The sequence below is a fragment of the Leucoraja erinacea genome, chromosome 31 (assembly GCF_028641065.1).
Source record: "Leucoraja erinacea ecotype New England chromosome 31, Leri_hhj_1, whole genome shotgun sequence".
Classification (NCBI taxonomy): Eukaryota; Metazoa; Chordata; class Chondrichthyes; order Rajiformes; family Rajidae; genus Leucoraja; species Leucoraja erinaceus.
Window position 1 is genome coordinate 8180549 of NC_073407.1, and position 14801 is coordinate 8195349.

The window sequence follows — 14801 nt, forward strand, 5'->3', positions numbered from 1 at the left end:
GAAGGGCCGAATGGCCTAGTTCTGCTCCTATAACATTTGAAGTTATGGCATTCAGGATTGACCAGATGTAGAAATCAAACAGTACAGATGTCTGTGACAGAGTGGACCAGTGGAGAGAGTGTCAGAAGTGCTCACTGATGGAGGGCAGTGAAGGCTTGATGATCACAGTGCTTCCATCTGTTGGAGGTGTAAACAGAAGTAGATGAATGAACGAAGAGATGGAGAAAAAATGGGGGGGGGGGAAACGACATGGTTATGAAGCAAAACTATGCAAATGCAAGAAGTCTGAAATAAAAACGGAGAATGCTGCGTCATCACCGAGACAGGCAGAACTGAATCATGGTTTTAATTGGGAAAAAAATCAATATTAAAAATTTGGAAAAACCCAACAACCCCCACAATTAAAATCTGGATTATGGAGATGTCGGAGGCCTTACATTTGGAAAAAATTAGACTTGCCTTAATTGACAAACCAGTATTATTTGCTAAAATATGGTCTCCATTTATAGATTATTTGAAGGGGTAGATTGGTCCAGCACGGGAGCCAGACTGAAATTTGAATCCAGCAATAGTAACATTTTATAACCTACGGACCTATCTCCTAAGCTGTATTATTGATCATTTACTCCATTTTTCTTAATTTTTTTTGTTTTCTTTCCTCTCTTTCTATCTATAAATAAAAATAAACAATTAGAAGCAGTGTTAATACGTAATTGATAAATAACCCCGGGACCCAAGATACTAACAATAAGTAATTGGTAAACAAAGTCTGTATTGGTTATGATTATGATATGCATATGCTTCTAATAAAAAATATTATAATTTTTTTTTTTAAAAAGAACTGAATCATGGTACAACTAACTATGCTGGTACTCTGCCTGCTGATTTCCACTCTAACTGAGGGATAGATTATGGCCCAGTAAAACGGAGGAGAAATCCAGGCTCTCCTTCAAAATGCGGCAATGTACATACACTTACCCCAGAAGGCAAATGGTGTATCAGTTTAATTAATTGAGTCAAAGAAAATCCAACTGCTCTAGTGTGCCGACCTAGATTGATAGGAAACTCAGTCATCACTACCAATGATTTTACCACCATCAATACACTTCCTAGTCACAAATTATATATATTTAAAGTATAGCTCGATTATCCTTTTACAAACCAGTCGCTCGTCAATAAATCAGTGGGGTTCTTATGAAAATAATGAACATAATATCTACGAGTTTAGCCACACTTGCAAGATGGCTTACTGGAATATTACCATAATTTATAATGCAGCTAAATTAATTTACAACAGTACAACAGAAGACAAAGGAATTGTCCGTAGACCTCCGAGACAGGATTGTGTCGAGTTACCGATCTGGGAAGCGTGTAAAACAATTTCTGCAGAATTGCAGGTCCCAAAGAACACAGTGGCCTCCGTCATTTTTATATGAAAGAACTTTGGAACCACCAGGACTCTTCATGGAGCTGGCAGCCCGGCCAATCTGAGCAATCGGGGGAGAAGGGCCTTGGTCAGGGAGGTGACCAAGAACCCGATGGAGATGGGAGGACCTTCCAGAAGGACAACTATATCTGCAGCACTTCACCAATCAGGCCTTTATGGTAGAGTGACCAGATGGAAACCACTCTTCAGTAAAAGGCACATGACAGCCCACTTGGAGTTTGCCAAAAATCACCTAAACACGATTCTCTGGTTTGATGAAACCAAGATTGAACTCTTTGGCCTGAATGCGAAGCGTCACGCCTGGAGGAAACCAGGCACCGCTCATCACCTGGCCAGTACCATAACTACGGTAAAGCATGGTGGTGGTACATATGCTTATACACATATAACCATTTACGTGATGTTATTGCCTGTCGTCAATCTAGTTTATAACATTTTAAAGGTGCCGATACACTGCACTGTTACAGAAAAAGTATGGATTGGTGACCTCGGTTCAGTTTAGTTTATTGTCACGGGTACCAGGGTAGTGAAAAGCTTTTTGTTGTGTGCTAACCAGTCAGCGTAAAGACTATACATGATTGCAATCGAGCTGTCCTAAGTGCACAGTTACATGATAAAGGCATTAAACATTTAGTGCAAGATAAAGTCCAGTAAAATCCGACTATAGATAGTTTGAGGGACTTCAGTGAGGTAGATAGTAGCTCAGGACCGACCGCTTCTCTAGTTGTTGGTAGGATGCTTCAGTTGCCTGATAGCAGCTGGGAAGAAACTGTCTCTGAATCTGGAGGTGTGCTACTGGTGATGTGATCTGGAGGTGTGCTACTGGTGATGTGATTTGAGTGTTTTACTATTGTAATTATATTATATTTCTGCTGCTATATAAAATTAGAAATGTCAAAGATCAAGGGGCACAGACTTAAAATCATTGACAGAAGGATTAGAGAGAAGATCAGAAAGAAAAAAATATCACTCAGCTTGTTGGGGGGCTACAATTCCCAGCCCGACAGGGTGGTGGAAATAGAAACAGGGCTTGGGTGTGGATGTGAGATGCTGTGCTCTGCAGGGCTACTGACCCTGTGCCAAAAGATGGGAATAGACTGGGTTGATGGGGTCAGAACCTTTTTCCCAGGGTGGAACACCAGAGGGCATAACTATAAGGTGACAGGGTTGAAAGTTTAATGGGGATATGTTTAATGGCAAGTTTTATTACACAGAGAGTAGTGGGGACATAGAACGCATTGCCTGGGGTGGTGGTGGAGACAGATGTAATGGTGGCATTTAAGAGGCTTTTACAGTAGATAGGCACATGGAAGTGTGGGGAATAGAGGGATATGGATTATGTACAGGCAAATGAGATTAGTTTGGCTTGGCATGTTCGGCACAAACTTTGTGGGCCGAATGGCCCGTTCCTGCGTTACACTGTCCATATTCTTTGTTCAATGTTCTTGTTTGAAGGGCACAGACATGATGGGCTGAATGGCCTAATTCCTACAATTCTGCTGTAGGACAGGCAGTCTGAGGAATAAGCACGAGGAGTAACTGAGGGCAGAGCTGTCAAGCAGTAAATACACCCACTGACTCATTCGGCATCATTCACTGTGAGAGTTAGCCCCATCCTGGTTGGCATCAAAACTGCTCAATGATGTCAAGCCGTTAGCATCCAGTATTCCACCAACAAAAAATCTTTTACAATCAGGGAAGGCAGGGATGTTAAAGCGAAATAAAACCATTCCTAAGATAGACACAAAATGCTGGAGTAACTCAGCGGGTCAGGCAGCATCTCTGGAGAGAAGGAATGGGTGACATTTCGGGTCAAGTCATCTCTTCAGACCATTCCCTTTACTTTCAAGCTCGTAGAGCGTTAGGCTGTTGAGGTGAGAAGAACAACTTCAAGGGACTCTTAAGTTTTCCAAAGAAAAGAGAAGGCTGTCCCTTCTACTGGATTGACATAATTCAACGGGAGGAAGCAATCAAGCTGGAAGTACTATCTGTATGAGAAGGCAAGAGATTTATGATTACTGTGGATTTTTAAAGGCTGAGACTTTAAACTGAGAGATTTATGGAAGGGACAATGCTCCAAATATTTTGTGATTATTAACATTCTGCCAGTTTTAGTTACTTTAACTACTTATCAATTCTAGATAAGGCTAAATTCATGAGTTTTAAGCATTTTATGTAACCGGTGGAGCACTTACCAACATCTCATTTGTCCAATTAATCACTGCGTTTGCAAACAGTGGGAGGTAATTACTTTTGTATTGTTGCTCTTTTGAGAATTAATTAGCTTGCAAAATGTATTCCAATACGAAAATGTGAGGAGTTTGTCTTCAGGGCTAGACACTCGTTCCATCGGACAGACGTTTGTAATTGATTTACATAACCTAAAGTTTTTTTTAACGTTAACTCTTTGTCATCGAAACTTGAAAAAATTCAACAAGAGTGAAAAATCCTCGGATGTTACAAATGTTAAAAGTGCGGAACGTTGGTGACCGAAGAGAGACCTGATGGAAGTATATAAAATTATGAGAGGTACAGATAGGGTAGACAATCAGAACCCTTTTTCCCTAGGGTGGAGATATCAAGGATTAGAAGGTATAGTTCTAAGGTCAGAGCAGTAAAGTTTAAAGGAGATGTGTGGGGCAAGTTTTTTTACACATAGAGTGGTGGGTGCCTGGAACACACTGTTAGGGGTGGTGGAGGAGGCAGAGACGATAGTGATGTTTAAGAGGCTTTTAGACAGGCACATGGATATGCAGGGAATGGGGGTTATCGATCACATACGGGCTGAGGAGATTAGTTTAAATTGGCATCATGTTCAGCATGGACAATGTGGGACAAAGGGCCTGTTCCTGTGCTATACTGTTCTATGTATATTATTGCTTCTGGAGAGAATAGACTTGTATTTTAATCTATATGCATTTTTGAAATGTTCACCTCAACACATCCAATGGCAGATTACCTCTCACCTCCCCTTCCCCCCCAAAGTACAAGATAGAAAACAAATTGTGTACAGTAAGCACAAACGGCAGAGTGACGATGACAATATTGCCTGATCGACTGATGAGAGATAAATATTAGCCAAGTCCAGTGAAGTGATGCACTTTCCCTCTTACATTGAATATTACTTCTATCCAAGAGAGACATCACCCAAACACCTCTGACAAGGCGGGACTTGTTACTGCAGCAGGGTGTAACCCTTGGTGCTAAATTTGGAGATGAATTCAAACACACATCTTCCGAGGGCAAGACTGCAGTCAACCGAGCCACTGCTGGCACGATTGGTCAAGATATATTGTAAGTGGACAAACACAAAGTAACTCAGCATGTCAGGCAGCATCTATGGAAGGAACGAACATTTAAGTCTGGATGACCCAAAATGTCATCTGTAACTTGCTCCATAGATACTGCCTGACTCGCTGAGTTTCTCCAGCATTTTGCGTTTTGCTCAAGATTCTTTCATCTGCAGTTCCCTGTGTCTCCATATTATAATTATATGTAAGCATGTGTGTTTGCTCATGAATGTTGTTGTACTTGACCCTAGGACGTGGAGTTGTTCATCAGCCATTTCACAACAGTGCATCTTTAGACTTTGGAGATACAGCATGGAAACATGAGTTCCTGCCGAACAGCGATCACTCCGTACACTAACCCTACCTACGCACAATTTATACTTTTACCAAAGCCAATTAACCCACAAACCTGTATGTCTTTGGAGTGTGGGAGAAAACTGGAGCACCCGCAGAAATTCCAGGCGGTCACAGGGAGAACGTATAAACTCAGAACAGACAGCACCTGTAGTCGGGATCGAACCCGGGTCTCTGGCGCTGTAATAAGGCAGCAACTCTACTGCTGAGTCACTGTTCCCACCCCCAATTTTGACTGTTCAATGAGGTTTAACCCCAGTGCAACAATTTGCACATGAGGCCACTGTGAACCATTGGGGAACAGGGATTCATATTTCAAACTGACAATGTGTCAAGCTTTAAGGGCTAGTTGTAGCTTTTAATAGGTTTTAAAGATGTGAGCTATTGTTTTGACCCCAACAGTCCAACAGCCACATCCTGATTCTCCCCCTCCTGCTGAGGTAATTTATGGTAACCAATTAGCACATCTCTGGGGTGTGGGAGGAAACCAGATCACCCAGAGAAAACCAAACGGTGATGGGGAGAAGGTGCAAACACCACACAAGTAACCAAGCTCATGAACAAACTCCAGTCATGGGAGCTGTGAGGCAGCAGCACTACCTGCTGCACCATTGCACCACGCCCTATGCAACCATTGACTGTTGTATTGTCTGTAATTTAACAGGGTATCTTCCAACGTTCATTTTTGTGAGTTTACACAGTGGTACGGTGTACCGGCAATTCTATTAAGTCATTATTTTATTTTCTGGCTACGTGACACCTTTGTTTATTAATCATGTACACCAGTGCCTTGTCTGCAGAAAAGCAGGGAAGAAGCTGTTCTTATTTTAGGTTTAGGGTTATGTTTGTTATTGTCACATGTACCAACGCACAGTGAAAAGCTTTGTTTTGCATGCGATACAAAGAGATCAGATATACCATACAATCAGTTCAAACTCGTACATTAGATAGTGCAAAGGGGAAGATACTGAGCACTGCATTACAATACATTATAGCGTATCAGATCCTTAGACAAAGTCCAACAATGGGGTTGAGGCGAATGGACTTTGTCCATGGGGGCAATGTTCAGAAGCCTGATAACAGAAGGAAAGAAGCTAAGTCTGGTGGTGCATGCTTTCAAGCTTCAGTAGATGGAGTCAATAGGGTGGAGGGGGAAGGCTAAACATACTCTAGAGTAGCCAACTCTAGTTAAGTCAATCAAATTGAATACTGGAGGCAGAGTAGAATGTGCTGATGTGCAAAGATCTTCTACGACTACAGTATGTTCAGCTTTACTGACAAACAACCCTCTCCCTGAGGTTTTGTTGCTAAAGGTAGGCTTGCTTCTCTGTAATAGCGGCAACCCTTCAGAAGCAGATTGTTGGATGGAAAGCTCTTGGTCCACCCTCTCAAATGAAACTGTTAACAAACTGAGGGGCAATTTTAGCCTTGGCCTTGTGGGGTATATCTGCAGATCAAGGGATGCCCTATTTAAGATGAAGTTGAGAAGTAATTTCTCTTTTCACCCAAGATGACTCTTTGCAATTTTCTTCCCTGGAGACCTGTGATGGTGGTGGCTGAATATATTCAAAGGAGACACTAACAGATATTTCAATGACAGGGGAGTCCGAGGGTCTGGTGCTGTGGTCACGAGTGAATCAACCTAGATCACGTTGAATATTGAACAGGACAGAGTGGTCAGTGAATGTACCCTTGCTTCCATTTCTCACACGCTTTCCACTTTGTGATCCACAGGACACTTTTATCATAATGCCACTCTACGGAGGTTGCACAGTTCAATGCCAACACCCATGACTACTCTATGAAGAAAACTTGATACAATAGCTGATTATCTCACGAGAAAGCACAGACAGTTTGCCTGCACCTTAAATGTTTGTGATGCAGGCAGTGTAGTCTTTAAACATGCGCAAAGGAGTTGATTCACACTTACCTGGAAGGAATTTAGTACAACAAAGATGTAACCAAGTGTAATATCGAGATGGACCAAAACCCCACAAAACCAGGTCAAACCCAAGACTGGCAAAAGAATCGCCACTGGCTTGATAGCTGCCCTGGAAACAAGAGAAACATTGCAGGATTAAACCTTCGCTCCTTAAATGAAGGATCAAGTGAAACACAAAATCACCCCCCAAGCAGGGACCGTTGAGGAAATGGTTCTGGTTCCTACTGGAGTGGCTCTCAGGTGTTTAATCAGAAATGCTGGACCTGCTGTTGACCAGGGAAAGTACAACTGAACTGCACCACAAAGTTACTCCCTGAAATACTGTGCAGGCAATATTTTAGGTCAGAACCTTTCTTCAGACTTTACTGATACTGGAGGCAGTTCAAGAAATATTCCAGAAGACAATTCGTGAGATGTGTGGATTATCCGATCATAAATGGCTAAATAAATTAGATCTACATTCGTTGGGGGTTTAGAAGAATAAGGAATGATGTTCCTGGAAAAATATAAGATCCATAAGAAGCAAGAGAGAAAAGATGTTGAAGATAGACCCAAAATGCTGGAGCAACTCAGCGGGTCAGGCAGTATCTCTGGAGAATAGGGGTCGTTTGGGGTCGAGACCCTTTATCAGCCTTTTGTGTCTATCTTCGGTGCAAACCAGACTCTGCAGTTCCTTCCTACACAGAAGAGATGTTGAGATGTTTCCACCAGTGGAAAAGTCTTGAACGAGGGATCAGACATTTAGAAGTGAGGTGTGTAGGAATTTCAGAGAACAGTGCTTGATGACCCCACATTATCTGTCATGTCTTTGTCCATTATCCCTGATGTTCTGGTGCTCTAATTTTCTTCAATAATTCTGAAAGTCCCAATCTGTCAAATGAGTTGTTAGTCGAACACAAGGTTTCAGGGAAAGGATTTCAGAGTTGTGTTCGGATACCTGAGTCAAGATCAGTCCGGTGATCCAATGCAGGAATGAAGGGTGGTGACTCTGTGGAATTCTGTTCCACAGAAGGTTGTGGAGGCAAAGTCAGTGAATATATTTAAGGCGGAGGTAGATAAATTCTTGATTAGTATGGGTGTCGGAGGTTATGGGGAGAAGGCAGGAGAATGGGGTTAGGAGGGAGAGAAAGATCAGCCATGATTGAATGGCGGAGTATACTTGATGGGCCAAATGGCCTAATTCTGTTCCTATCACTTATGATCTTGTCATCTAAGTTGCTTTAGAGATTTAAAAAAGCAAGGTTTGGCAGTTTTTAAAAAAATCTGCCGCCTCCCTCGAGCCATATTTGTCACCAGCACATAGCTGTTGGAGAATATTTCTACATCAAAGGGGTCTCTTGGATCAAGTCTACTATTACAGGTTTGTAATTGCTGAGTAGGATTACAAAAGCAAATCCTAACCGGATTGTTCCTCTCCGTGCACCTGCCCCACTGAGTGAAAGCACAGCTTAACTCAATCGCCAAATGAAGGACACAGAGGTCGGATGGATTCAGGCCAAGAACGGATGCAAAAGACACAACAGTAAGCTGACACTGAAACACTGCAACACAGAGTCAGTGGCAATGGCTAGATTCAGGAAGGATGGGTGAATGGAGCAAAATTCATAAAATTATAAAATCTAGGAGGCCATCCGGCCCTTTAAAGAAGAACAGCCCAGACTAACCCCCTAAAATTCATTGAGGTCCACTGGATCGCAGCCCCTGTCCACATCGGAGCACACTTTAAATGTGGTGAGAGTTACGGGACATGAGTTCCAGACCCCCACGGTGGTGGCATTATAAGCAGAACATAGATCAGTACAGCAAAGGAACAGGCCCATAAGCCCATAATATCCATGCTCAACATGATCACGTTAAACTAATCTCCTCTGCCTGCACATGATCATAGCCTTCCAACTCCTGTCTATCCATGTGTTTATATAAAAGCCCCTTAAACACGTCTCCACTATCTGCCTCCAACACCCCCCCTCCCCCCCCATAGCAACTCTTTCCAGGCACTCACCACCCTCGGTGTAAAAAAAAAATTTGCCCCACACATCTCCTTTAAACTTTTCCCCTCTGACCTTAAAGCTATGCCCTCTAGTGTTTGGCATTCCCACCCTGGGGAATTTCTGTGGTGGTGGATGAAGTTGTTCCCAAACCGTGCTGTGATACATCCCGATAGCTGTTCACAACGTACATGTGGCGGCACCGTGCTGTGAGGGCGAGCGGTAAATATTGTGCACCAACCCGCTTCCCGTTTACACACCTATCCCTGGTTAAACGCCATTGCACTCCCACAGTTCCCCTGTGATATTGCCCTGTAATCATAAGGAAGCACGGCACTGAGTGAGGCCCTTCGGCCCTTCCAAGCTGTGCCAGCTTATTCAAAATGCAATCCAATTATTTCCACTTCCCTGCTCCTTCCTCCAATATATTTTCCCTTTGGAGTAGTTCAGTTTAGTTTAGAGACCCTATGTCCCACCTAGTCCTTGCCGACAAGTGGTCCTTGCACACTAACACTATCCTACACACAACTAGGGATAATTTACAATTTCACCATGCCATTTAGCCTACAAACCTGTATGCCTTTAGAGTGCGGAAGGAAACCTGAGCTCCTGGAGAAAACCCACGCTGGTCACAGAGAGAACGTACAAACTCAGCACAGACGGTACCCGTAATCAGGATTGAGCCCGGTTCTCTGGTGCTGTAAGGCAGCAACTCTACCGCTGCGCCACCGTGATACCATGCGTATGTACCCAACTTCCTTTTGAAGGCCATGAGTGAGTCCATTTTCAGATAGCCAATTCCAGGTGTACTTGCTGATTACCAATGAGTTTTCCTCAGTCGGTCATTTCATCTCTTGCTCATCACCCCTATCCTGATCCCCTGGTTATCCTCTGTCAGCCAATGGAAGCACCATCTATTAAAGGGCCTGTCCCACTTGGCAATTTCTTCGGTGACTGTCGGCATCATTGACTGACGTATCAGGTACCGAAAAAGTTGCGCATTATGCTGCGTGACGCGGCGTGATGACGTATCGAGTGTCTCAAGTGTCGTAACATTTTGTTTTGTCGCCGCTGGATTTTGAGATGTTAAAAATCTTTCGGCAACTCTGATACGTCAGTCAATGGCGCCGGCAGTAGCCGAAAAAAAATCGCCCAGTGGGACAGGCCCTTAAATTTCTTCCAAATCTTCTCTGCTCTGGGAAGGGTAACCTCACGTTCACCGTACTCGAAGTGCATCTCAGCCCAGCCCGAGACCTCCTCTGCTGAACCTCTGGGCCCTCGTTGCAGAGTGGGGCTCGGAAGTGAACAAAACGTGCTCTACTTGTGAGAAGAAGGCTGGGATTTTCACTCTGTGCTTCCGATGAAGGCGCTCCAGATGTTTGTTCAACACTGACATAGACTCGTGCACCAACAGCACTGCCTCCTCTCCTCTCCTACCCATGTGAAACTTGAAATGTCTCCTCTTGTTCTCTCCAGAGTTGTTAAGGAACCTCCCATTTCAGAAGGGTCCCGCCCCGAAACGTCACCCATTCTTTTTCTCCAGAGATGCTGCCTGACCCGCTGAGTTTCTCCAGCACTTTGTGTCTATCACCCGCTTCAGCTGCCTGCCAGCGTCCCCTTGTGGAAATAAAAATGCTGGAGGAACCCAGCGGGTCAGACTGTGTCCGTGGAAGGAAAGGATAGGCGACATTTTGGGTCGGGACCCTTCTTGATGTCTGCTGACGTTTCTTCACAGCAGGCTGCACTTCCAAGATTCTCCCCTCTGCATTTCACAGAATTGTGCCCCGAGTCTGAGCCATTAATTTTCTATGCACATCCAGCGTCTGCAGTTTCATGTTGTTTTCCAATTGCTTTGGATCAGGTTTGCTGTCATTAATTGATGCAGCATGTCCCAGACAAAATATCTAACCCATTTCCACCAATCATATAAATAGAGCTTGAGTGCCCTCAGATAATTGTGATATGTCTGCAAAACAGCGGTCACCCTGTTCCCTTGTCTGTCCACGTGACAGCGTGACAGGCGGCGCATCGTTGCAACTCACCACGTCTGGGAGTAAACGCGGTGAGGCAGGCTGGCCCCCGAAACCAACATCACCGAGCGCCGTTGGAAGCTGGAGACTGTGATCACCACCACACGACACAGGACAAACGCATTAAACTGCAATGCAAGAACAAAAGTCACAAGAGTCATGAAGACAATATGAAATGAGGGCCCCTCATTCCTGCCCAGTCTTTGGCTGAGCATTTACCTCAGCACCACTTGCCAGCTCACTGTATTCTCTCAATGTCCAGAAACTAACCATGCAATACGATACGATAAAATGTATTCATCCCCGGAGAGAAATTGGTTTGCTGACAATCACAACACACAAGGTACACAAAAACTTGAAATTAAAAGTGAAAACAAAAAGAAAAAGCCAAGAGACTGTTGGCTGGCTGCGTGTACACAGCGCCTTCACCAGAACAAACAAACAAACAAACAAACGAAGGCAGGCTTATCCACTGGGCAGAGGATTCAAAATTAATGGCTACAGTGCCCCCGACCCTCTCCCCATGCCAGATCCCCATTGTCTTCTTCTCCCCCCTCATGCTCATTGACTGCGAGGCCCCACTGCCACCAAGGCTCCCACTGCCACCAAGGCTCCCACTGCCACCAAGGCTCCCACTGCCACCGAGGCTCCCGCTGCCGCCGAGGCTCCCACTGCCGCCGAGGCTCCCGCTGCCGCCGAGGCTCCCGCTGCCGCCGAGGCTCCCGCTGCCGCCGCTTCCGCTGCCGCCGACCACTACAGACCATCTCTTGCATAGTCATGAACTTGTTTTCTAATTGCGTATTTTCACAATTGTTCTTGCATTGTCCCTTTCTTTTCACGGTCTTGTGGAATCTATGTGGGATTTATGTACAATTATCCCGTTGTGTGTTGTCCATGTGCCTGTGATGATGTTGCAAGTGAGATTTTCATTGTCCCTGTACCTCTTTGGATTTGCTGAAGAATTTTGTAGAAGGATGTCAATGCTGGCTCCCAACGCCGTTTCACTAATAAAGGCCTTTGCTGACAATATAAATAGCTGACTACCCTCCGTATCGAAGAAAGTGAGTCAGAGATGTACTGAGCCATTTGTGGCTCTGATTGAATGTCTGACAACTTCATCTGCTGTGTTGATAAAGAAAGCAAAGCTACTCACTGTTAGAGTGAAAAGGACAGGCCCAACAAAGGCCCAGATCACGTTGCCCTTAATGTTCAGCCAGCAATGATTGTCAGCGATGTATCGGTCGCTGGTAGTTGCCACGGTGATGACCACAATAAAAACTGGGAATCCTGAAAGAAAAAATATATGTTATTTTCCTATTTCTCTGTAACAACCATTCCTCTTGCCTTCATCTCACACATTTTAGAGAAACTCAATTTCATTCAATTAATTTCCCCAGCTCGATCCTTTTTCGTCGCAGTAAAATTGCTACTAATTTTAAATCATTGTTCTGAAAATGTTAAGAGCATGCAACTAAAAGTCTTATGATTTGACACGAAATTCAACATTGACAGCACAATGATAAGTACGTGGGTAAAGAAAACTCCACCCTCCTTCGCCTTCAACAAAAGGTTAAGCTAACACCGTTATGTACACGTCTCATCCTCCAGAGCTGAGACTCACTCATCACACTTAGTTACTCTTCAGTTCTTGTCATATATTTTTAATTTATCGTTGATTGCCTCCTCATCCATCATAATGTCTTGTGTATCATCTCTCTCTCCATCTTTTCTCAGCATCCCTTTCTCCCTCTTTAGTATTATTATCTCTCTTCCCCTTGTTTTCTTCATCTGTTTGCCTTTTTCCATCTCCAGCTCTGTTGCTGTCTGTCTCACTTGCTCTGTCTCTCTACAAACTCTCTGTGTGCCTCCGTTTCTGCCCCTCTACCACTTTCTTTTTCTCTCTTTCTGAATCGGTCTGTCTCCACCTCTCTCACCGTCTCTCTGTCTGTCTCTCCGGTCCTTGCCTCGCTCACTCTTCTCTTACTGTCTCCTTCCCCGTCTCCCTCTGTCCCTGTTTGTCTGTCTCTATCTCTGTCTCTCCCCGACTATGACTCCATGCCCGCCTCTCTCTGTCTCCATTTCTTTCTCTCTACATTACTCTCTTGCCCCATCTCTGCCTCTCTCTCCCCCGGTCCCTGTCTCTCCCCACAATCCCCACCACGTCTCTGCCTCTCTTCCCCCTCCTGTCTCTGCCTCGCCTTCTCTCTCACTCTGCCTCTGTCCCAGTCTTTGCCTCTCTCACTCTCTCTCCCTCCCCTCCCCTGTCTCTGCATCCCTCTCACTCTGTCCATTCCTCTCCATCCCTGCCTCCTGTTTATAAGCACTGGCACTGAAGAGGGATAACATCCCAACTTTAACCCAAGTATAAACATTCCTGTAATGACAACATGCAGCAGATCCTTTGAACATAAATTCGGTCTAAATTAGAACTGAATATTCTTCACATAATTTGGATTGCTGTCGCAAGAAATGACCAAATGGTTGAAAACAACTTAAATGGTGACCAGGCCACTTGCCAATAAAGATGAGGTTCGGACCAACACTGAGGTTAAACACACACAAGTGTGGACACAATTTAACAGTAGGTGTGTGAGACGCTAGATGATCTGATGACTTGAGATCACCTGTGACCCTTCATCATCCCTTCCCCCAACCTCCACCATACAAGAGGGATGGTTCCAGTCTCATCCGGCCACTCGTAGGGTCAGTCCTGATCCTTCCCCGCTAAGGTCAGGAGTGGACCTCATCTACATACCAAGGTCGAGAGTCAAGAGTCACAAGCGCTTTTATTGGTAAATGTCTTGAAACAGAACAATGAAATACGTACTTGCAGCAGCACAGCAAGTAATAAATATAATATGATAACTAAACAAAAAGAAAAGAATTCCAATTAATTTAAAAAAAACAATATAATGCAAAAATGAAACAAAGCCTAACGTCCCTGGTGCAACTCAGGCAGTTCGAAGTTCAGAGTTTAGTTGGAATTCGTAGTGTTCACAAGTCTGAAGGTCGTTGGGAAGAAGCTATTCCTGAACCTGGATGTTACAGTTTACAAACTCCCATATATGTTTCAAGACACCTTGACCCTCCATCTGGCCAGCTCAAAGCTCACCGCTCACCCAGAGTTAAAAATGTACCTGCTTCTGTGTAAATAATAATGATTCTGAGAACTGCAGATAAGTGCGTGTCTAACAGAAGGAAGGCAAGGATTACGTTACCCCAGCCGATCAGGTAGTAATACTTCATCCTCCTGCCTTCGCTGATGTTGACTGCGATGACCTTGCTCCAGAGGAGAATTCCTTCCACCAACATCCAGCCAAAAGCAGCCATGAAGAACAGGTGCAGAAGAGCCGTAACGATCCAACACGCCACCTGGTGGGAGACGAGGCAGTAAATTGCAGAGCCACCCACCACAGTGTAAAATGCACTGCCCTGCTGGGATAACCCAGTACCGGAACCAGCACTGTTACACATGTGTAGCTGCACCACCAGCAATTGTTGCCAATAAAATGGCAAAAAAAAAATATAGTCATACAGCACAGAAATAGGCCAACTTGCCCACGACAACCAAAATGCCCCATTAACACTAGTCCCACCTGCCTGCGTTTGGCCCATATCCTTCTAAACCTTTCCTATCATTATACCTGCCCGAATATCTTTTAAATGTTATACTTGCAAACAAAAGAGTCCTGCTTTTCTGTTGCAACTTTCACATCCCTGCTAGGCTTTTTAGCAATTAAGTATTTTTCG

General features: G+C 44.3%; 1 protein-coding gene across 1 annotated transcript in view; it reads right to left on the reverse strand.

Moving 5' to 3' along the window:
• The window catches only part of adgrd2 (adhesion G protein-coupled receptor D2), a 102561-nt gene that overhangs the window by 42892 nt on the left and 44868 nt on the right, over positions 1–14801 (reverse strand). The window contains exons 17-20 of the mRNA XM_055659856.1: positions 14270–14423; positions 12205–12338; positions 11064–11179; positions 7022–7142 (exon numbers count right to left, since the gene is read on the reverse strand). Of these exons, the coding sequence (XP_055515831.1) occupies positions 7022–7142; positions 11064–11179; positions 12205–12338; positions 14270–14423 (525 nt within the window). The remainder of the gene's footprint in view (positions 1–7021; positions 7143–11063; positions 11180–12204; positions 12339–14269; positions 14424–14801) is intronic.